General features: G+C 33.8%; 2 protein-coding genes across 4 annotated transcripts in view; one reads left to right on the top strand and one right to left on the bottom strand.

Annotated features, from left to right (window-relative positions):
* The window catches only part of LOC150099712 (uncharacterized), a 140,510-nt gene extending 117,941 nt beyond the window's left edge, over positions 1-22,569 (top strand). The window contains exon 6 of the mRNA XM_090403853.1: positions 22,459-22,569. Within this exon, the coding sequence (XP_090259979.1) occupies positions 22,459-22,514 (56 nt within the window). The 3' untranslated portion in view covers positions 22,515-22,569. The remainder of the gene's footprint in view (positions 1-22,458) is intronic.
* The window catches only part of LOC150099711 (uncharacterized), a 346,327-nt gene that overhangs the window by 29,771 nt on the left and 291,062 nt on the right, over positions 1-25,494 (bottom strand). For all 3 annotated transcript variants that reach the window (XM_090403848.1, XM_090403847.1, XM_090403849.1), the window contains 2 exons: positions 15,082-15,183; positions 113-839 (listed from right to left, as the gene is read on the bottom strand). In XM_090403848.1, coding sequence (XP_090259974.1) covers positions 113-839; positions 15,082-15,183 — 829 coding nt within the window. The remainder of the gene's footprint in view (positions 1-112; positions 840-15,081; positions 15,184-25,494) is intronic.

Raw genomic sequence — 25,494 nt, 5'->3', positions numbered from 1 at the left:
GATGCGAATCTAAAACATCCATGTAAGCAAAATATGATTTCAGATCATTTTTATATCTTCTGTAAAGGGTTAAAAGAAATCTTACATGCAATTATATAAACAAAAATACTACCATGGGTGACATAATCATTGAAGTTTGGTGATGAGGCTGTGGATTTAAAGATTTTGTAGGTGCTGGAAGCTGTCCTCCTCGTACTAGAGGTGGGGGAGTTGAATTTGTAACACTTCCAGAACGAGCAACAGAAGGTCCCATTTTATTAGTTACATTGACTCCACTAGATCCTAGAAGAGCATCTTTCATCATCTGACTCTGGTGAAGTTTTTTCAGCAGGACAAGTTTCATTTCTTCACTACGCAATTCCTCTCTTAACCTATGAATTTTTTTTCGTTTCTCCTGTAATTCCTCTTTACTAAGCTGTTTTTGCTGAGGAAGTGGAGGCATTTCCAACATTTCAGAATCTGATGACTCAGGCCTTGAATCACTCTCAAAGCCATTTACATGTCCATTCACATGAGCATTCTCTTCATCAGATAAAACCACAATATCTGGAGAAGAACAACTACTCATGCTGTAGGATTCCAAGAAACGAGAGACCCTTGATGGTTGTCTATGTAAATAGTGGCTGCTTGGTCTTTCCCAGTTCCTTTGGTCAACAGTCTTTTCTGCAATTTTTGTACTATCATTTGTTGAAGATGGAGCTTCTGGTGAAACACCTGCTTTTGTATCAGGTTCAACAGGTGCTCTCCATTTTACACTGAGATCTATTGTTTCATCTGGTCCATAAATTATTGGATACAATCTGTCTCTGCTTTCAGATCTGTTTCTGTGTTTATCTTTCCTATACAGACAAAAAAGAAAAAAGAAAATTAATGTTTTTTACATTAAATTGACATGTAAAGCAAACAAAAATATTATATTTCATATATTGCCTACCCTAATGCCAACATGCATCTGTTTATACAACAGATGCATGTTGGCATAGATCATAACATATCTAAACCATATTTCCATTTAAAGATAGCTCCTCCAATTCTTTTTATTGCAAGCTGCTTTAGCATTCAGAAATAGTTTCCCTTTAAGAATGAATATTTTCGAGTGACAGCAGTTACATGACAAATAAACAAATTAGGAAGATGACATAGCTAGTAAGGAATGCGAAAATGAAACACATCAAAAGCTTAGCTAATTGTGTCTAGAAAAATCCACATTAATTTTCCATAGACTCAGTGTCATGAATTGTTTCTGAAAACACAGTTTGACTTCTGTAAGATAAACTTTGTGTATTCTTTATGATGGTGCTTATCATAAAATGGGACAACTGATAGCAATTCCCATCAATTTCATTCCAGATTTCTGATGCTTCTAACATTATTTCTTTTAGCTTCTTTACAAATTTAATATTCTCAAATTCATTTCTCCTCTTTCTGGACATTGTTGAGTGCATAAACATGTACTATGCACCAGAAATAATTTTAAACTAAAATTAACAATAAATTAAGAATGAAGCAGATTAGAATACCTGCTTTACCATAGGCTTTTCGCTGCACCTGGGAAGTGATCTGTACACAGTGGTTTGCAATGTTTTTTTTTTAATGCAAATATGTATGCAACATTTTATGATGTAAAACTATCATTAGATTTAAAACTATATTGATTCCATTATTAGAAATCATTCAAGTGAATTAAAATGTTCTTGTATGCATGAACTTACAATCTCAGTCAACAACCATGGATAGAAAGATAGTCATAACAGAAAATTTTTTATCCATCATAAAAGCAGGGATTTATGTATTAAATTTAACTTCATGGGCTCATGCATATAACAACATTCGGCACATTATACGTCTCAAAAAGTTGGAAAGCATTATCAAAACGACTCAACAGACCACCTATCATTTACCCTGACTCCACTAACCTAAAACAGGAACAGGGCACTCAAAAAATTATGCAGCAGAATGGCTTTAACCCAAAGATCTCCAGTGTATCACAGATATGCAAAAGCATTCTATCCCTAAGAATTCCAAAGTCTGTACACAGTCCCAGTTCCCCTACATAACAATTCAAAAATTCTGAAAAATATAACCTCTTATTCATACTTTGTAGAAGCTTCTTCCCTTGATTTTAAAGTATATCATCATACTTGACAAGAAATTATATTCTTGTTTTAATCCCAAGTATAAGCAAACAAAGTTTGCATGTGAGATATCTTCACAACTAGGCAACTTGTATGCAGAGGCTGCTGACTTCTCATTAATTGCTTAGTATTCCATAGCACACTTCCTTTTAGACATGTATATTGTTATATATAACAATATACACTTCCTTGCAGACATGTATATTGTTATATATTTTATATATTGTGAGAGGAGTCACTACTCAGAGTGATTTCAACCTTTGAGGTTTTCATTAGTTCAATATCCTCGGGATTCCAAAAACTCCTGAAAACCTAAAAAAAAGACCACTTTCTCGTGTAGCTCAAAAAACTCAATAATCTTAGTCCTGCCAGAAACAACTACAACAAATCTCACCTTGCATGGCCATAGTCAATTTTGTTGTCCCTCATCTCTATGCAGTAGCAAGCAAAAACCCACTACATACCAAACATCAGCTCCACATGGCAGCATAACAAGCCCACAATGTGCAAAGTCATACAGCTGTGTTAGAGAATGAGAGAGGTCTCCCTCCTGTTCTTTGGCAAAAGAAATTTTTTTCTGTGTGTTTTGCCAAAGGTTACAGATCATGGCACTACTCATATGACCTAAACCAAATGAAGCAGCAAATCAATATTTGCATATTGTAGTAAGAAATGAAAACAAAGCATAGGGAGAAAACTGCCACATAGCTTTTATGAATGCAAAGAACTGACCAGGGTTTCTGATCTAATGTCTAATCTTCATCTTCCCATATGACAAAAAGAACAAAGCTAATAATAATATTATGTACCTGCAGGAATTCTGTTAAGGAAATGGACTAGTCATTACTAATATATTCCAACATAAATTTGCAGCAATTTCACATGGAAAGAAGACAAAAAAAAAAGTCCTACTGACTATGGCTGGCTGAGCGGTCAGCATACCCCCCCCTTTCCAACCAATAGGTCACAGGTTCAAATCCTGCTGCAGGAATGGATTGTTTGTAATTGTCTTTAGTGAGAGATGAATTTCATTGCCAAGTGAGACCACTGCCCCACTTATTGGAGGCCTGAAACAGCTTCAAAAAGTTCCATGTTTGGTCTCTAGAGCTGGGTTTCCTGACTGTAAAAATACATAAAAATTTACAATATATATATATATATATATATAATTGAAAAAAAAATCCGTAGTGCACACAATTAGTAGATATGGATACTGAACAAATGGGGAAAGGCTGACAATTTAAGATTTATCTTCAAACTGTATTCTTATTGGCTTAAATCAGAATAAAATCATGGCACAGCATATTTCATGCTCACTGGGCTAATCATCTGGCTAAAGAAGGTCCCTGCTGTTTTTGTCAGAGAGCTAGAATGAACAGCACAAGTTAGCTACTAAAAAGAAACAACTAAAAATTAGCAGAGTTCAAGATAGACAGTAACATGAAAAGCATCAACAGAAAAGAATGATACAGTAGAAGAATCAGATAAAGCAAATAGGTGTTGCTGAAACAGAAAAGACAAAAACAAGTGAGATGTCCTATGTAACAAACATAAGATGTTATATTCAGGTAATAATGATCAGGGAAAAGAAGAGGTAGTGAGACCACTACAGTATTCAACATTAAATAAAAAGAAAATCTTGAATTGCAGGCATTAGCAAGTAGAGTGAGGTGGGCAAATATCAGAATGGATAATTGGACAATGAGAGTTATGTGCCTATGGTTCCATCCAAAGACAGTTCTAAGGATGAAGAGAAGGATTTTCTTTTTTTAAAGTAATTAGAGAAGGCAGATGAACCAAAGAAAAAGAAAAATTCAGTCCTTGTTGGAGATCCAAATAGCAAGGCAGGGAGAGATTACCAGACATGGTAGAAACGTTTTGAGATAATTTGACAAAAAGAGCAAAGCTAATAATAATATTAAGTACCTGCAGGAATTCTGTTAAGGAAATGGACTAGTCATAACTAATATAATCCAACATAAATTTGCAGCAACTTCACATGGAAAGAAGACAAAAAAAAAGAGTCCTACTGACTATGGCTGGCTGAGTGGTCAGCACCCTCCCCCCTTTTCCAACCAACAGGTTGCAACTTCAAATCCTGCCACACAAATGGATTGTCTTGTTTGTGGATGGATGGTTTGCGATTGTCTTTAGTGGGAGATGAATATCATTGCCCAAGAAGGCCACTGCCCCACTTATTGGAGGCCCGAAGCAGGTTCATAAAGTTCCATGTTTGGTCTCTAGAGCAGGGTTTCCTGACTATGTAAAAATACATAAAAAATTTACAATATATATATATATATATATATATATATATATATATATATATATATAATTGAAAAAAAAATGGAAAAAAAAATCCTTAGCCCAACCATGGTACAAATGCACTATAGGTTTACCAATAACCTTCCATAGGTGAGAACCACAAAATCTTGAATTAGCAATATCCTTATGCTGATTCAAGACAAGAGTATACAAAGGGTATGAAACAAGAAGATCACCATTTACTTTTGAGCAGGATAACTGAATATCATGTTCAAAAGAAAGTGCATAACAAGCATTTTAAAAAAACAATCAAATTTGAGCAGATTAGAGATGAAAATGCAGACTCCAATATTATTGAAAAAAAAATGAAAGTCTGGTACAGTAGAAGAATCCAACATAGAACATTGTCTATAAGGACAATGCTCCATGGATTCATGCAGCAACTCTGCCTTATTTCACACAAAAAAGAAATCTCTTTCAGCCTCACTTTTTTACAACATCCAAATCCTTAGTATGATGAGATTTATCTTTTTAGAATAAAATAACAAATCTCTCTTGGCACAAATATTTCCTCTTCTGCCTCCAAAAAAATTAGGTTTTCTTTTTCACTCACATGCCTGAACTCCAAACTAACTTTACACAAATCACAGATCGGTCCAACCAGTGAATATTGGTATCACATCTGGAGTGATTCACCAACAGCTCCCTAAAGATACTGGACTCTGTACAGAAAAGGGTAGTCTGACTGATTGATGACCCCTCTCTCACTAATACACTTCACTCACTTTCCCCATAGGTGCTTGGTTTCCACTGCTTGCATCTTCTATAGCCTCTGTTCAGCATAATTAGCATCAATAATATGCCCACTCTCTGTAAAATCTGTTCAATGCATGCAGCAACTAACAGTCACTCATTCACAGTGAAACCCCAAACTCTCAGAACAAATTTCTCCTCCTCTTTGTTCATCCCATCCACTGCTGCCCTCTGGAACAGTTTAACATGCATTTCCCAAGGAATGCAACCCACAGCTTTTCAAGGTAAATTGTACTACCCATTAGTGGTACTGGTGTATTATAGGTTGACTATAATAATAATATAATATATATAATAATAGTTGTGGAAACTCATCCACAACTCTTGTGGATGAATTTCCCATAAAGAAGGAAACAGGAAACATTGAAGAACAAGCTGGGTCCAGGCTAAATAAGGGTAAAATCTGATCCTGATAAATATCTAAGACAAATGATTGAAAAATCATGGGAATATAACAAGGATCTGCATTTAAGTTTTGTGGATCTGGAAAAGGCATATGACAAGGTGCCAAGAGAAAAGTTGTTCAAAATGCAACAGTCATATGGTATATCAGGCGACACTAGAGATTGGTTTGGCACAAGACAAGGGGACCCAATATCACCAATCATCTTCATCACACATCTGGGAAGAACACTAGATAAGATTAAAGAAGGAGACATTTCAATAAATGGCATGAGAATAAACTACCTCTGCTTTGCAGATGACATCGTCCTGATTGAAGAAGATGCAGCAAGGCTGGAACAGACATTGCAAACACTATACACAGAAGGAAAAAGATATGGACAAAATATCAACTTTGAAAAACTAAAACAATGATATTCGGACAACAGGGGTTACTGAACAAAGTTATGATAGACAGATTTCAACTGGAAAATGTGAAACACTTCACATATCTTGGATGCCACATGACTTGGACCCCAAAAAAGAGATAAAAATTAGAATAGCCAGAGCAACAACTATTTTAAAAGCTATGGACAAAATATGGAAGAGCTGAGCTATAAAGATGCAAACTAAACTACACATTGTAGAAACCTATATCTTCAGCAGCATGCTCTATGGATGCGAGGCCTGGGTACTCCCGAGAGAATCTGAAAGGAGGATATTGGCATTTGAGAGAAAGTGCTATAGAAAGATCTTGAGAATATGCTGGATACAGAAAGTGAACAATGAGGAAATCTACAGACAAATACAACCAAAAGAAAATCTGATCCAGAAAATAATCAAAAGGAAACTACATCTATTTGGCCATATATGTAGAATGAATGACGAGCGAAAACTAATAACGTTGCTGTTTGGAATAATTGAGGGAAAGAACAAAAGAGGAAGACCAAACAGAGAATGGGGCGATAACATCGTCAAATGGTGCGGAAACTCTATACACAAACCGAGTCATCTTGCACAAAATAAAATGCAATAGAAGAATCATATCAAGATGGCAGCAGACACCTACAGGCATTGGACCCATGGTTGTTAATGATGATATGGTATATCAAGCAATACACAGTTTATATATGACTGCTGAGTTGTAAGTCAGTGGTCAAAACTGAAGGAGGTACAGAAAGATGGTTTGATGTTAAATTAAGTGCATGATACATTATCTCTATTGTTATTCATATCTATCTACACACACAAGGGTGGTCTGAAAAGTTCTCAGCTTCAACCATAGATGACAGCACTATCGGCAAGATTTTTTTCCCCCCAAGTTTGTACATACATCTGTCATAAGCATCCATGTGAAATTGCAAGTTGTTCTATCAAGTAGTTTGTTTTATACAGCTGTCTGAAGCAAAAGTGTTGTCTGTATCCCTTGAAATGGATAAAATTGAGTACTGTGCTGTTATAAAATTCTTTGTAAAAAAATGTTAACAGCAAAAGAAATTCATTCAAAGTTCATAAAAGTTTATGGACACTCTTCTCCTTCGTTTTTGACAAGTAAGAAATGGCCCAATGAATTTAAACGTGGCTGTAGCCTTGAAGATGATCCACGTGAAGAACGTACAAAAAGTGTAACAACACCAGAAATCATTGATCAAGTTCACAATATGGTATTCTATGACCGGCGAGTCAAAATGCATGAAATTGCCGAGACTATAGGCATTTCAAAAGAACATGCAAGATATATTTTGCATGAATAATTGAAAATGAAAAAGCTTTGCACAAGATGGGTGGAGCGCTTGCTCACAGCAGATCAAAAACGCATTCGTATGAAAATCTCTGAACAGTGCTTGGAGCGTTTTAACAAGAATAAAACTAATTTTGTGCATTGATTTATTACTATGGATGAGACTTGGATTCACCATTACACACCAGAATCCAAACAGCAGTCAAAACAGTGGACAGAAGCCAGTTGTTCAGCGCCAAAGAAGACAAAGTTGGTTCCCATCATCAGGAAAGGTCATGGCATCAGTGTTTTGGGATGCTAAAGGCATTTTGTTTATTAATCATCTTGAAAAGGATAAAATAATAACCAGGAAATATTATTCCAATCTTTTAACCAGACTAGACGAAAAAAATTCACGAGCAAAAACCTGTTTGCAGAACAAAAATCATCTTTCATCAGGACAATGCACCTGCCCACAAAGGTGTTTTGGCAATTGGAAAATTAAGGGATCTGCACTATGAATTATTGGATCATCCACCCTATTCCCCAGATCTCACTCCTTCTGACTTCCATCTCTTCCCAAAACTAAAACTCTTCCTCGCTGGTCAGCGTTTTTCTTCAAATCAAGAGGTGATTACAGCTGTAGAGGTTTTGCAGATCTTACTGAGCACCACTAAAGGGACGGGATAATGGACAATAGAAGTGCCAGAATAAATGTATTAGTCTTAAGGGAGATTATTTTGAAAAATAAAAATAATTTTGAAATCATAAATTCGTTTTTTCATTGTTAGGCCGAGAACATTTCAGACCACTCTCGCATGTGTGTGTGTGTAAAAAAAAAATCACAGTATGAATGTCACATTAAAATTGGAGATATTCAGTTCTGCTCTTGACTTTATGCAGATGATGTACTCTTAAGGAATCCTTGCTATGAAATAGGCAAGAACACTGAAAACTAACTGCATCCTGAATGGAAAACCTATAGAACAAGTTAAATATTTCAGCTATTTAGGCACAATTTTTTGTGAAAATGGCAAATTAAAGTTGGAAATAGACAACAGAATTAGCAAATCTGGTGTGGCAGAAGTGACTGAGTAAATTTATGTGGAATAAGAAAGAAATCAATCAAAACACTAAACCAGCTGTATACAAGACAGTGTTTTCAAACCAATTGAAAGTTACAAATCTGAGGTTGGTTAAAAATAAAATGCTTGATCAGTCTGAAGACCACACATACGAGAGTTCTGAGGAAGATTATAGGAGAGAACAGATGGCATCAGTGGTAATATCATAATAAATCTATTAGGAAAGAACTTGACATCATTGGCATTCAAGAATACGTTACCAGAGCTAATCTTAGGTATGATCACTTAAACAGAATGGAAGAGGAAAGTTAGCAAAAGAAGCTTTTTGTTTTTTTTCCCCCCATCTGGATGGTAAGAAGTGCCTTAGAAGGCTGAAATATAAGATCTGATAATATTGGAGTCTTGACAGATAAGAGACAAATTGTAGGAAAAGAAAAAGTAGGAAGTTAGTAATGATAACCTTTTCATACAGTATTATAATATCCTGCATACCCCCCCCCCCAAGAGTGTGTATATATATATCAGGAATTTGATGAACTTGAAAAGTTAAGTATACAAATCTATGTAAAGGCTGGCTAGAGTTGCCTTTGCATTGCACTACTCAAAAGATGTAAACTTCAAAGAGGCTGTATTGTAGCTGGTCTCATATAGTGGTGGTATGGATTTTGTCTCCTGCAAATGACAAATCAACCAGGTAACACATGAAATTGAAAAATGCATAATATAGTGGCCTCATCGTCTTAATTGCTTCAGCCATAATTCCAGACAACAATAACAGCACTGTTTTTAACTGCTGGTTTTCATCAGATACAGGCAAGAAGCCAGTATTATTCTGAAGCATGTCTGAAAGTTATATTTTTCCAAGTCTAAGCCCATCAATCAATATGTATATCACAAATTATTTCTTAGGCACCTCCATGGAGTCAAAGGCTCATGGGGAAACCCACTTTAAGCATTGTTCACATGATACCTATCACACCTCTCCTTTAATTACTTCACTGACCAAGTAATTGGGACCACCACTATCAAACTATTTCAGCTATTCATCATCTTCCAAGTAAAATTTATTGTTCTAACACCATTGCTAATCTCATTCTTAAACAATTTCCAGGGACAATATCCCTTATTCTCTCCCTTCCTGCTATGTACTGGAAAAAAGTCTTGGTGTCAATCCTATATAACCCATTTAATAACTTATATACCTATCGTATATCCCCTTTTTATCAATCCGCTAGTTTTTGAAGCCCACAGGCATTGCAACTATTCTCATAGAGCATTCCACAGACCTGCCATAATCTTGGTCACTTGTTTTTGGATCATTCCCATAGAATCCAGATGTATAATCTTACTGAAGCCTTATGAGATCTGATATATAAAGAGAGAGAGATCTGCAGATGATTGTTGACAGGCAGTGGACTTAAGTTTAGAAGACATGCCTGTAGTGCACAAAGACTACACAGCTCACAGTTGCTATGATAAGAAACACACTAAGAAGCAGGTGGTTACCACTATAAAGTATTCGTGAAATCGCACATGGACTACTATACTGAAATTTAGTCGCCTAGTTTTCATTATGATGTGGAAACACACTGGTGAGAGTTTTTAATCAGAAAATTGTACCAGATTAATACACAGGATTATAAAAAGAGTAGAAGATGACAGGAGAAAAATGAGAAGCCACCCCTGGAAGTCACATAAAAGCGAGGCAAAGAGGGAAGTAAGAAATAGATTTTTTTACATGGAGGGTGGTGGGTGAGTAGAGTGCAGTGGCAGAATATGTTGTGGATGCTGGGAGAGTGAATAAGTTTAAGGTTCAGGATAAGATATGGCTCATTGAGTAAGACCTCCCAAGATGAGTATTGACTTCATGGAGGTTGTAATAATAAGCAAAATTAGTTCAACTGAATAAAGATAATTATTATGATGGATTTATTATTAGAGTAGACTGGAAGGAGAAAATGCATGGGAATTTATAGAGTTGCTGAGAGATTTAAAAGCTTCAAATACAAAACTTATTAATTACTGACCATTTATGAAAAAAAAAACTACATTAGGGCCTACCAGTTTCGCCAGCAAACTGTCTGGCTTTTTCCAAGGTGTTTACGGAGACATGAAAACTAGTAAATGCATTGAAAGGAACATAAAAAATGTAAACCAACTAGTAGCTAAGGCACGTTCGTGTGACAGAGAGGACTTATTGTTCTTATTCATTATCATGCATGCGTGTTTGTTGTAAATATGTAATGTGATTACTGGCTAGCTGTAGTTCAGATTGATTTAGAGAGAGGATCAGGTTTTTCCACGAACTGTTTAGGATTGCACCCTGATTTCTGTTGAGGTTTCCACCAGTTATTAACACTATTGTGGCTTCCTTGAATAAACGATGTCTGTAGTCGTCATCCAGATATGGCATGGAGCTGTTTTGCCACTCTATCGTGTGGTTAGATGTACAGAAATGATGTGCTAAGCCGGAAGAGATACTTCTGTTGTGGTTTACATCACCAACATGTTCTTTTTGTCTGATTTCTAAACTCCGTGAAGTTTGTCCGATGTAGGCAAGATCACAGGAGCAAGGAATGTAATATACTCCTGGATATTTGTAGAAAGGCGCCTTATCTTTTGGGGATCCTAAAACTTGTCTGATGCTGGTGGTTGGTTTGAAGACCACTCTGATGTTATAGGCTCTTAGTATTCTGGCTATTTCATAAGAAATTGACTTGATGAAAGGTATCACTACAGTAGAAACGTGCTGATGGTGGGATTCTTCTTGTCTGGGGTTGTCATTGTATAGATATTTTTTGATGATGTTTTGAGGATATCCATTTTGTGATAATGTGTTGGCTATTAGTGAGAGTTCAGTCTGTGTATCCTCCTCTTCTGATATAAACTTTCTGGCCCTATATTTCAACATGTGGATAATGCTCAGTTTGTGTGTCTTCTGATGGTTTGAAGTATAATGAAGATATCTTCCAGTATCTGTGGGCTTTCTGTAAATAGATAATTTGACACTATTTGATTGTTTCTTTATCAAGATGTCTAAAAATGCAGTTGGTTGTCGTTTCCCACTTCCAGAGTGAATTTTATCTTGTCATGTATTGAGTTGATTTTATCCACAAACGATTTTAGATTTTCTAAGCTGTCTTGCCATATAATGAAGATATCATCAACATATCTCCACCATGTAGATGGTCTAGGGGAGATTGTGGAGAGAATTTCTTTTTCAAGTTTTTCCATGAAAAGGTCTGCACAAGATGGTGATAGTGGGCTTCCCATTGCTAGGCCTTCTAATTGTTGGTATATGGTATTGTTAACCTTGAAGAAATTAGATTGAAGGCAGTGTCTGAACATCTGTGTAATGTCTAGAGGAAAGAGATCTTGGATGATGTTTATTACCTCTTCTATTGGTACACTGGTGAAAAGGGATACAACATCTAGACTGGCTAGCATGTCTGTTGGTGCAATCTTAATGGCTTGGAGTTTATTTACAAAAATGTTGACTATTCTTGATATAGCATTCTGTTGATCTTATTTTATTATTTAATAAGTTTGCAGGATGCTTTGCCAAAAAGTAGGTAGGTGATGATCTTCCATCAACAATTGGACGGAGAGGTATATCCTGTTTATGTATTTTAGGTGTCCCATATAGTCTTGGAATGATAGGATGTGAGGATTTTAATGTTCTCTTCACTTCTTCTGGCCAAATGTTACAATTTCTGATTAGTTGGTTTGTTTCATTATGATTTTTTTATTGTGGGGTCTCTGTCTAGGATCTTATAGGTGGGGTTGTCTGATAGTAATACGTTTAACTTATCATAATAATCTTTAGAGTTAATGATAACTGTAGAATTTCCCTTAACAGCCGTTGTAATAATGATATCTTTGTTTTTCTTCAAGTTGAGGATTGCCTTTCTATCATACGGAGACGTATTGAGAATAGGTTGTTTGGCTAGGATTATCGTACTTTTGAATCTAATAGTGTTGGCTACGTTTTGCAGTAGTGGATATAGGCCTTTTTCAATTCCACACATGAAATCCATTTTAGGAATGTGTTTGGGCGTAATCGCAAAGTCTTTTTTGAGAGTGTCAGATTCATTTTTTGTGAGACTATGATTTGACAAATTAAAAATCACTTTGTCGTCCGGGAGGTTGTTTTGTGTCTGATATTTTTTCTTGTAAAGTTCATTGAATTTCCTAATTTGTTTGTCCTTATAAAGTTTGAAAGTTTTTTCATAACTGCGTTGTATCATTTGATCTAACTGATTCCATATGGTATATTCTAAATTGTTAGAAATGTCATCAAATAACTTGCAGCAATTAATATCACTTTTTAGTTCGTATCTCGTATGTTGAATCCTTTCTCTTACAAGCGCCAATGAAGTGCGTAGATAAATTTTTTTAGCTGATATAGAGTTGATATGACCTCTGACTACGAGAAACTTTGGGATGATTGAGAATTCCCTGCAACGTTTAAGGAACGTTAGTGGTTCAAAAGTTTGGCCTTTCTGCATTTTTTCTCTTTCCATGCATCGAACTTTATGTTTCATTAATCTGTTTAAACTAATCGTATTTGGTCATTTATATAATTTAAAGTTGTTTCTAAGACAAAAAGACCTTGAATATGCATTGGAAAATACTCATTGGTTACAAAAATTCTACTATATGGTGGATATGACTTCCCATTTAAACGTACTAAATAAGAAACTATAGGGAAAGGGAAATACAGCAGTTTTGCTTTTAGAAGTGATTTTGTTTGAACAAAATCTATATTTGTTTGCGACAGATTTATAGAAAGGCACATTATTACATTTTTCTTTGTTGAAGAAATATCAACAAGAACAAGCTGATAATAATTCCATAAATTTAACCTTTTTCAAAGAAATTGTGGTAAATATGCGATCTGAATTTAATGGGAGATTTGAGGAGTTAGAAAGAACAAGGCAACTATGTCATTTTAATTGCAACCACTTGAAATTAATCCTGCCGAATTAAATTTTTCACCTTTTGCTGGAATTGATGAGGCTGCATTTCAACTCGAGTTAGAGGACCTGAAAACCAAGGATTTGTGAAATTCAAAATTTAGAAATCTTGAAGCTGATCTGGAGGAGTATTTGACACATGGAATTGTGTCAAATACTCCTCCAGATCAGCTTGTATTTGACACATGGAATTGTTTACCGGACACTTACACTCAGTTAAAAACACAAGGATTTGGACTTCTATCGATTTTCGGATCGACATATTTCTGAGCAAATATTTCCTAACATGAATTTTATTAAAAGTAAGTTGAGAAACCAACTAAAAAAACACTAGTCTTTCGTCATGTTTGAAAATGAAAATTACGGCGTATTCGCCGCATATTCAGAAACTATCCCAAGAAGTTCAACAGCAAAAGTTGCACTAAGAAGATATTTTAAATTAAAAAGATTAAAGAAATAGGCATGTTATTGGATTTTATACATATGTTTTTGTAAGGAGGAGGAAATCTTTGTTTTATTATTTAATATTTAAAAATATCATATAATTTCGTGCGACATGCCACCCCTGTGTTTTACAAGTATGATAATGTGTTACTGTAAAAAAAACTGAATAAATAATTTAATTATAATATTTTTCAATGTAGTTTCTAAATTTAAAGCAGCAATGAGCAATTAAATAGTAAATCAAATACTTGGTTCGATCCATAAAGAATATTTTCCTTTTCTTTGATAAGAAAGTATTAATTTATTTTCCATTATTTAGGTATATTTTCATTTTTTAACCTGCACAAATAAATCCACATGTAAAAATCAACATTCATAAAATAGATTTTTAATTAAAATATACTAATTCTGTTGTACAAAATGAACACTGTGGACCGCACAAAAAACCTTCCGCTGGTCTAGCACTTCCTCCTCATACACCCAAGTTTCTTCATCCAGTGAAGTGGTAGCAGTGAGCTTAATGTTGTACATACCAGGATGATAGCTTTTAGCAGAGTGGGCATTCATCAGTTGATCAATCTCTTCTGCATACCATCTGAATTCAGTAAAGGCTCATTCTTTCTTTTACTTACAGCATAAACAGAATGCTTTTGAGTTGCCTTTAGAATGAAGAACCAGTTTCTTTTCATACTCAGATTTAGCTTTCCATATAACATTTGCAACTCTTCTGGCCTGCTCTACATAACTTTCATAACCAACATCTCCCTTATGCACATTGTATTCCTTCCACATTTTTCTTAAGAATTTCTTGCTTAATAAAGACTGCACATACATACATTTCACTCCTACCTCATTTATTCTTCAATCTCTAGAGACAAATTCCAAACACTGCATCATTTAAGTGTTCTTTAAATGCTCCCATGCACTGCCAACATCCTTTCCATCTAGCAAACAACTGACACCATGGGATAGAACATGGCACATTCTCAGTCTGTCATAATTTCCTGCTTTGCAATTCAGCATGTGACCTCTTCTGAATGGAAGATCCACAAACTTAGCTACTTTCCAAGTCAGTACAGTAAATCAATAAATGCTGTCACTAACTGGAGGCAGAACCCTGAACACCACTTCTAACTATATAATCCATAATTAATATAGAATAAGAAACATTTATATCTTTTGTTCAATCTGATTTTTTAAATAAAATTATTTAAAATTTGAATACTCAGAATCATATTAACTCAAGTAACTAGTATACTCACTTCACTGAAAGATCTGCAGCTCTTTCTTCAATTTCCATATTTTCAAGCAATCTTTCAGAAAGAAGGCGATGTTGGCTCTGAATACTTCGTAAACTGGATGTACTACAAGACAAACAAGTACTATAATTTGTTATCATTAAGGAAAGCTTTTACTAAAAAACAGTTCTCTTAAAAGAATTACAATAACCCTCAATATACAAGCCATAAAGCAAATGTTATGGTTATTATAACAACCTACATGGAATAAAAAACTTATTGTGAAGGATCTCTCAGTAAACAACGTATTGATCATGCTCAACCATTAAAACATTCATACTCCTAACATTCAGAATGCATTCCACTCACCCACTGCTCTATAAATATTTAACTATAAATATTAATACAGAATCTATGTGGAGCAGATGAAAAACTTCCAGGGATGATCTTTTTTCTGTCATCTGCTCTACATCAATTCTGTATTAATCTGATAAAATTCTCTTACCAATTCAATATCTCTATCATGTCTTTTACACTGAATTTGGCATTTCCTAACTTCTCTTCAACAAACATTTCAGTAGTTATACTGTCTTAGTAACTTGCCTCAGAACTGTCTTCCCAATCTTCCAGAACACAGTTAGAACTAGCAGCCCAACAATTTATCTCTATTTTCCGGTTTACTCCATATCACAGCAGCAATATTCCCCTATGAACTTCAGGCCAATGTCAATCATACCCCAAAAATAATGAATCTCTTCCACATTACATAGCTTTATATTAACTTATTAACATTAAAACTACAATCTCACTCATTTAAACAAGCCATTTAAATTTTCCTGTCTAAATCTTCTATTTAAATCTTCATGAAAGGAAATAACATCCTCATCACCCCTTATAGCAATCACCAACTTTGCATCATCAGCAAACAACTAAGATCGCCTGTCAATCCAAGTAAAATATCAGCTTAACCCTCAGTCTCACCTAACAGATGAGAGCAAGGTGTGTAAGCTTTATCTAAATTCTCAGCCAAAAGCTATTTTTGTTTTTCTTATTAGTTGTCACAGGCAGCATAATGTATCTGTAAAATACTAGCCTGCCTGGAAATCATTGTTCTTCTGAGTAATTCTAACAAAACTATTTTAATAATGATAATTAACACCAAGATTTTCACTCATATTTTTAAAAGAAACAAATAAACTTCTACATGTTTTGCTAACTATATCTTTTGGAAGTTGGCTAGTTAGAGAAAAGTATAAAAAACACCAATTTTTTTTTTTTTTTTTTGAAAATTATAACAACACAGATTACTCATGAAAATCAGATGTAAGCTGCTAATTGTTGCAAATAGCATTCAAAGGCCTACCATCATAAAGAAGGTCTGATATGACAAGTGTATCAACTTCCAAATATCACAGAGTGTGATAGTCTTGGTTACTGTTAAAGTTGCTTTGAGAGGCCATGACTTCTAGATATGGCATGGAAGTGAATGACCAATCTATTTCATGATTTCTGTAAACATATTTTCCCTCATTTATATTCAACATTGCTTTATAAGCACTAACTTCTGTTGTAGACAATGACATGAGTTATTATGGGGATATCTTCCTGTATGAGGGTTGACTTCCTATAGACATCTATGAAGAGATGGCCTCTCATTCTTCTCATCTTAACATCCACTCTTTTTATAATTCCTTCTATATTAAACTGATAGAATCCCTTAACTTGACGGTCTATCATATCTCCTCTTTTCCTCCTATCCACCAATTTCTGTAATCTACATAGTTTGTGCCTGAAGTATCTTCAGGACTGGGGCAAACTTTGTTTGCTTACACTTGGATAAAGGATTAAACTATATATATATATATATATATATATATATATATATATATATATCAGGATCAGATCTTCACTTTACGACAAATAGTCGAGAAAGCATGGGAATATAACAAAGATCTGTATTTAAGTTTTGTCGATTTGGAAAAGGCATATGACAAGGTGCCAAGAGAGAATCTATTCAATACGCTGCAGTTATATGGTGTCAATGGGGCATTATATCAAGCAATACTTAGTCTTTATTTGAGTTGTGAGTCAGCAGTTAGAATTGAAGTACAGGAAGATGGTTTAATGTTAAATCTGGTGTGAGACAAGGATGTACATTATCCCCTCTGTTATTCATTATCTATATGGATCACATTATGAAGGAATGTGGTATTAAACCTGATATCAAAATTGGAGATGTTAATGTCAGCTCTTTGCTTTATGCGGATGATGTTATACTTCTAAATAAATCCGCTACAAGTCTGCAAGATTCTCTGACTAAATTGAATAGCTGTTGTAATAGATATGGTATGAAGGTCAGCAATAAAAAGACAAAGACAATGAAAATAGGCAGAATCATTGAAAATGTCAACTGTGTTGTGAATGGAGAACCTGTGGAACAAGTAAAACATTTCAGCTACTTAGGCACAATTTTTACTGAAGATGGTAAACTAAATATAGAAATAGACAACAGAATCAGCAAAGCTGGTATCGTGGGAAGTCAATTGAATAAATTCATATGGAATAAGAAAGAAATTAGTCGGAACACTAAATTAGCTGTATACAAGACTGTGTTCAAACCAATTTTAACTTATGGATCTGAGAGCTGGGTCAGAAGTAAAACACTTGACCAAAGACTAGAAACTGCAGATATGAGAGTCCTGAGAAAGATTAGCGGCGTGAACAGATGGCATCAATGGCAATATCATATTAAAAATGAGGATATTAGGAAAGAACTTGACATTGTCAGCATCCAGGAATGCGTTAGCAGAGCTAATCTCAGATGGTATGGTCACTTAAATAGAATGGGAGAGGAAAGATTAGCAAAACAAGTGTTCTCTGCCAGGTTGGCAGGAAAATGACCCAGAGGAAGACCAAGATATAGGTGGATTGATACGGTACAAAGTGCCTTAGACGATAGAAATATAAGATCTGATAATGTTGGAGTCTTGACAAGTAACAGACTGATTTGGAGGAAAATTGTAGATAGGAAGTTAGTAATGATGTAATTTTTTCATGTAGTACTGTCATATCCTGTACACCCCTTGAGGGTACATGGCAGGAATTTGATGATGATGATATATATATATATATAAAAAAATTTATAGTCTTTCATACAAAATTTGTACAACTGGTTAAATTTTTTGAGAAACATCCTTGCAAAATTTTGTACTTGCTGGCATTTTTCTAAATGCATATCATTAATGAAATTCTTAATATTAGGATGTAATGAATCAGTCAAAGTACTGTGTAAATTACAGGCTTTTCTTCAATGAATAGTTAAGATCTGCTGGTTTGAACTTAAGCATGTACCAGATCAAAACTTGATTTATCATAAATATCACTGGCTTTATGAGAGTGTATACTTTCCTTTATTTTTAAGAAATTTGGAATAACAAAATGGTCTCTACATCTTTTTAAAAATACGATTCGAAACTTTTTTTGAATTGATTTCCAAAAAAAGGTATGTAGAGAAGTTAAGGAGCAAAATTAAGAGGTCAATAAGTAATAACAAAATAGGAGGATTTTTCACTCATTTACTAGAAATATACTTTTACATGTTTTGCTAATTATTACTACAGGAATTCAATTCAATCTTAAAAAAAAAAAAAAAAGTCAACATTAGAACTGCTTTCAAACGGGTTTAAATTTTACAGAAATTGCTACATTTTTCCAAAAGACCACATCCCTGCTGAAAAGCAACCTGGTGCTTACAAGATTATGTGTTCTTGTTGCAAAGCATACATCAGTCAAACCAAATGTTTTGAAATACATATAAAAAACGCCTGAGTGACAATGAAAAGAAAGATAACATGGCCCTCACTTCCCAGATATTTATAGAACAGCATGAAATGGACAGGTCCTCCACTGCCATACATACCTGGAAAACAACTTCCTGTTAAGGACCTTTAAGGTCCTTAACAGGAGGTTATCTTCAAGGAATCTTTTGAAGTCCTATGTCATGGCACCTTTGAAAAGGAACCTCACTGTACATGATTTTGTAAGTCTCTTATACACTGATGTGGAATATTATACTGGAAGCTACATGAAAGCTATTTTCAACAATGAACAGCATGCACCTGATATGCAAAGTGATTTTCATGAGCAACCCATATTGTTATAATTTTCAAGAAAATAAGCTGTAGTTAAGAGTTGTGTACATTTCTCTAGCTAGCCAACATCCTTAAGATGCTATCAGCAATAGTGGAACATGTAGTTTGTTTCTATTAAATATGGATGAAAATCCCATTATTTCATAGTTATTAAAATAGTGCTGTCAGAATTAATCAGAAGAACAATGATTTTGAAGCAGGCTGGCCTTGAACAGATAATTAGTGTTACCTGTGATAACTAATAAAAAAACTTTTGACTTAGCACACTAACATTTGAGAATTTACATAAAGCTCACACCTGGCTCATCAGTTATGGTACTAACAGCAATGAATAAAAAAAATAAAAATAATGAAAGCAAACTGTAGCAGCTGATGAATCATGTCGAAAAAAACTGCATATTTATTAGATTTTGCAGGGAGGGGGAAGAAAAAACTATATTAACCTAGCACAGGGGTGGGAAAACCCTTGGCACGCATGCACACCCACAACTTTTTTTCTGGCATGCTACCCAGAGCTCACCTTAAAAACTAATTAAATAAATATAAAACACATATCAAACATCTTCACTGAGTTGTATATTTTAACTTAAAAGAATACAATCTTATTAAGTAGAGTGTTTATTGCATTTTTATTTGGTATCAAACACTATCAACTGTTTTAGTAATAATAAGTAAGTAGAAGATGAAACAAACATCCTATTTCCAAGCTATCTACCTCTGCGATATACTGATTACAAGTTTTGTCCCATTCAGTTGTTGCATCATTTGCCAGACGTGGCATGACTCCTTGGCCATCGTTTTATATATTTTGTGTTTCGTAAAGAATTTATTGATTTTCTAAAGTGTGTATATATGTGGATTTGGATTTAATCAAATCTTAAGTCATTAAAATATGGATTGGAAGTTATCAATTTAATGTCAACCACCTGCAAAGAAACAGACATTCAAATGAAGAGGATATTAGAGAATTTAAAGAATACTGAACTGAAAAATTTGGTATGATTAAGAAAGATAATAAAGCAACACTCATTTTATGTTCCAAATCAGTTGTTTGTAGGATTTCTGTAAAGAGACATTTTGAAACTGTTCATAAGAACTTAAGCAACAGAAGTGAATAAGAACAAAGAAAATTAATTTATACTTTGATAAAATTTATCATTGTGAATCACTGTTCTCAGTGATGAACTTTGTTAAGTCTCGTAATAAGAGTAGCCTTACAGATGAAACTAGTAGAGCATGCATATCTCTAAAAGTTAAAAAATATAAACATGATATAGATTATTGTCATCAGTGATGCAGCACCAGAAGTCTCATTGATGCTAAATAAATAAAACGTCCACTATTTTGCTTTCTCTAGTTTTGATCTGATGTTTTCTAGTAAAAATGCTAAATATTAACTTCTGTTTAATATATTATGTAGGTAAAATAACATTTTATTTTAGCTGTAATTTTTATGCATCACTCGTTTAATATCTTTAATTTTGTTTTCTTTTATTGTGCTTTAGTCAAGTAAAATTATTATAAGATTATGCACTGTAATATATTGGAAAAACTTGAAAAAAAAATTGTTTGATCTTTATATATATATATATATATATATATATTGTTTACTCTTTTGCTGATGTTAAAAATTGCATCTTTAAATTGTGTGGCTGTATATGGCAGCTAGTATTAAAGGCAAATAAAAAAAATATCCATGCTATCAACAGGGCTGAAGAACTTTAAAGTAAAAATTCCATCACTAATTTTTACATTCATTCAATCTTACATTAAAAAAAAAAAATCAGCTAATGCCTTTTTATTCCCATATATAGGGAGTAGGCGAGGCTGTTTAGACCTATATAACTTTTGGAGACTGGGTGGGCAGTTCAATCTCCACTGGTACCCAATCACAGATAGCTAGCCCAAGACTATCACTAATTAAGTGACATGCAATGAATAGATATGGCTCAACAAGTGCCGCGATCTCATGGTCCCTAACCCTAACGCTCTTATTTAATGTCTGAAATAACGTGGGTTCTAGGTCGATTTTCTTAAGTTTACGGGATGAAAAACCCGAGTTTCCGGGAGAAAAAACCCGCTTGCAGTGCTAGAGATCGACTAACTCAGGAACCTGTCGAAAAAAGGCTTAAAAAAATTTCTTCTAGTCGCCGACTAGATTCGAAACCAAGAAGTCTTCCTTCGTGCGGTCAAGTGCCGTAGTGTGCAAATGCCACATCCACTGAGCTACACAGGCTACATGACTTGCAGTAATCACTCTTACAATATTCTTTGATTTTACCATTCTAGTGTGATTTTTGGTTATTTGAAAAGGTTTTCCCAATACGTAAAAGACACCAAATAATAATATGTTCCCCAAAATTTTGGTTGGCACACGAGAAAAGTTTGCATCAAAGATTTGGCGCACACACTTAAAAAGGTTGTCCACCCCCTGACCTAAAGTGAAAATCATGGATATCAACACTAACCTCTGCTTTGTCAAAAGATAACTGCAAAAACAACTAAAAATTAACTGGCATGAGAAAATAGTGACCATTGAAATTAATTATCAGAGAAAGTAAGTTTTTTCTGTCTTCACATTTCAAATAGAATATTTGAAACTTTTGGATTTATATTTAGATTATTATAGAACTGAATATTAATTATAAGAATTGAGGTTTTTATAATTAAGATTCAAGTATGTATTTTCAATTCCTGAAAAATTAAAAGCTATTAATCCATTTGCGGAACATCACATCAACCAAACCACCCTCATAAAATACCAGGTGATCTTAGCAGATAATTTTTTTGCATGGTAAGTAGAGTTTTCATAATTTGTCAACCCCTGGTTATAATGCATGACTACTAAATCAATACCCTTTGTACTAAATCAATAATATTCAACCTGAATTAGTTAAATCTGAGCCTTAAACAATTTTTGGAACAGTCAAGATTCTCTGTGGTAGTTAATTGTCACTTCAGTAACCCTATAAACAATTCAAATCTGTTTTTATGCAGCTGCAGGTTGAAATTAAGATTTAAAATCCAGATACACAAAAATAGTGCCTGAAAAAAATATATAACCATATTTTGTATTTTACATAAAAAAGGTAACATACATTAATTATCTTATATAAAATGTTTTTGTTATGCTTCTACTAACAAGCAAAAATCTTGCAGTAAAGATTCTGAAAAATATATTCCAAATCAGATTAGTTTACATACCTCCCATTTTTAATTCAGATCTACCCTTTTATTCAAATGTATTTAGGTCATTTTATACATGCACAGGACATCCATCATAAAAATTTCCACTTATTATGCTAGCATATTTTATACAGTCACTCTTAAAACCAAACGCCCACAAGGCCTACAAGCAAATAAATGCTGTGTAGGGGCTGGAATCAAAAGCAAAGTGACCTGTTGACATTCTTTTTGAAGAGCTGGAGGTTGTTGTCCTCAGGGAATACTTGAGGGAGAAGGCAGTTCCAGCAAACAGCAAACCAAGATAGATGGAATGAACACTGAGAGTATGGGGGGACTGATCGATGCCAGTTCTGTTGAACAGCACCAATGGAAATATCTGTATAAGAGATAATGTGGAAGCTGATGGTCTATGAGACAGCAACTGAAGTGAGTGAGATGGATCATGACATCAACCAAACCACCCTCTTCTAAAACAGCATCAAGAATTTAAGAGATTTTGGGTAACTACTCCAATATGTGAGAACAGTATTCCACGGTTAAGTAGATTTGTGATTTGCATAGAGTAAACAGCTGCAAAGAAAAAAGTAAATGTCTTAAGTGAAAAAGAATGCACAATTTAAAATAATGACTTATGGATATCCAACCCTAACTTTGAGTGTAATATGCAAGTCTGCCCAAACAGACAACACTATGAACTGCTACCAACTATCTTCTTCAAATGCATATACTTCTCAAGAAAATAATTATGCAAATATACTTGTATGTACAATTATCAAGGCTCAGCAAATTATGCAAAATCCCACTAGCCATGATAAAAATGTACTGGCACAAGACCTCTCCATTTAAAATATATGTCCAAATAAGTCTAAAGAAATTTCATAAAGTGATTAGTGCTGTTGTATCCTTGTTTAGAGAACATTTCCTTTGTATGAGAATCATTCTGAGGAGTCGTCGATAAATAATAGGAAGAAATGCAAAAACAACAATGCTGATTTTTATAAAATATAATTTGTTACATTAATTTGTTACCAGAATGGCTTTTTATATAACTAACATTCTTCTATGTTTTATTAAAGAAAAAAAAATGAGTTTTACAAAGCTATTTTTTATTACACAAAAAATATTTATTTTGTCTTGTCTGCAATTACTCATCAGCTGGCAAAATGCACTTGCCAAGGGCAAGTGTACTTGTTGAGCCCTGATAATTCTGAATATATATTATGTAGTGTTTAATTTTATTATCCTTTATAGTTATACTGGAAGTAGAAATGGTGAAAATAATGTTTTTAAAAAATTCAGTCAAGATTTTGAAGCATATGGATGAGTTACAAATTTTCTTTATTATGTACTAGCATGTTTTAGTATCTGTAACTCTCAGAAGCCATATCTGTATCTTCTGGAACAATATGCAAGTAAAGATATGTCATATAGATACTACATAACTGAGACTTAAGCTAAAAAAATGCATAGCCTACAGTGTAACGGGGAAGTCTTTGAGATTTAAACTAATTCTCCATGCAAACAAAAAAAAATTAATTTGTACTATACACTGCATTCAAACAAAAAAAAAAAAATGAAACAATTTGTAATGTTTTTAACTTGCTAATAATTCAAAAAACCCAAAAATAACATTTAATGGATCAAATGAATCAGTTTCACTGAAAAAAAAACTTGAGCATAATAAATAAAAAGTCAACATGCAAGTTAAACAATAAATATGAAAAAGTATAAATGTCATAAATATTAATATATATAATTAAAAGAAACACACATATTAACCACAGTGAAAATTATTTAATTGTAAATTTTCATCCTAAGTATCTTAGGACATCATCAGTACAGTAGTTGAAAACAATAATAGGAATAACATACAGTTAGGGCGCATGATTACAATAGAATCTCATTAAAACGTGCATAACGTGTTACAGAAGTAAAAAAAATACACACACACACAGTAAAACCCCTTTTTTACACTTTTCAGGGGACCGATGGAAAAAAGTGTAAATAGCAGGAAATGTAAAAAAAAAAAAAAAAAAAAAAAAAAAAAAAAAAAAAAAAAGATGACTTACTGCTAGTATGTGAGTCTACATACTCGATTACGAAATTTAATAACTGAAAATAAATGAATTTACAATTACTTATATTTATCTATTTAAAAAAATCTTTAATTGTTGATCGTTTTTGCTTTCCGTTTTTTTTTACATAGCGCCACATTGCTTTGCATTGAGTTCAATGCTTGACCTGTTTTTTACTATCGTGTTCAAAGTGGATACAGAGTCCAAGATCTTTTGCTAAATGCACACGTGTTCCGGCATGCCAATCCACATGTCGCAAAATTGCCATATTTTCTTCTATCGAAATATATTTTGTCTTTTTTCTCCATGTTACTAACATGGATGATCCACCACCGCAACTTGAAAGCAACTCGCACGAGCTAAATTACGTAGCAGAAATTCTGCAATATCAATTCGTACTGCAATTGAAAAATCATGGTATTGCTCATATGGCGGAAACGAAACTACAGCCGAAAGCAATGCCATCTGGGAACAGAAATGCGCATATTTCCGCAGAAATCTATTCGAAAATCAGTATTGCTACCCGAGGAAAAAAAACGCAAATCACGGGAAATAACGTCCACATCAAGTTGTTAATGGCGGGAAAACAATACATCGTGAGAATAGGCCTTAAGACGGGACCAACAGAAAATGACGTAAATGGCAGGAAAACGTAAATTACGGGAACGTAAAAACGGGGTTTTACTGTATATGGTTAAAGTAGTTGTCGCAGTCGGTGAGAATATATTATTCAATTAATTATTATTCTTATTTTACTGTTACTCCTTTATTTTAACAAAACCAAGATACTACTGTTTCTATTTTTGTATTTTTTAAGCTTTTAACATAATTGTTTATATTACTTATATGTTTTTTATATATATATATTTATTTATTGTATATTATATATTTATTGTTTATATTATTTATTATTTATAAGAATAGGCCTTAAGACGGGACCAACGGAAAATGACATAAATGGCAGGAAAACTTTTGCGGGAACGTAAAAACGGGGTTTTACTGTATATATAAAAAAATAATAATAA

Source organism: Typopeltis vanoorti, chromosome 14 (genome assembly GCF_054136105.1).
Source record: "Typopeltis vanoorti isolate ZY-2024b chromosome 14, IOZ_Tvanoo_1.0, whole genome shotgun sequence".
NCBI lineage: Eukaryota > Metazoa > Arthropoda > Arachnida > Uropygi > Thelyphonidae > Typopeltis > Typopeltis vanoorti.
The sequence above is the reverse complement of the archived record's forward strand: the minus strand, read 5'-3'. Positions and strand labels throughout refer to the sequence as shown.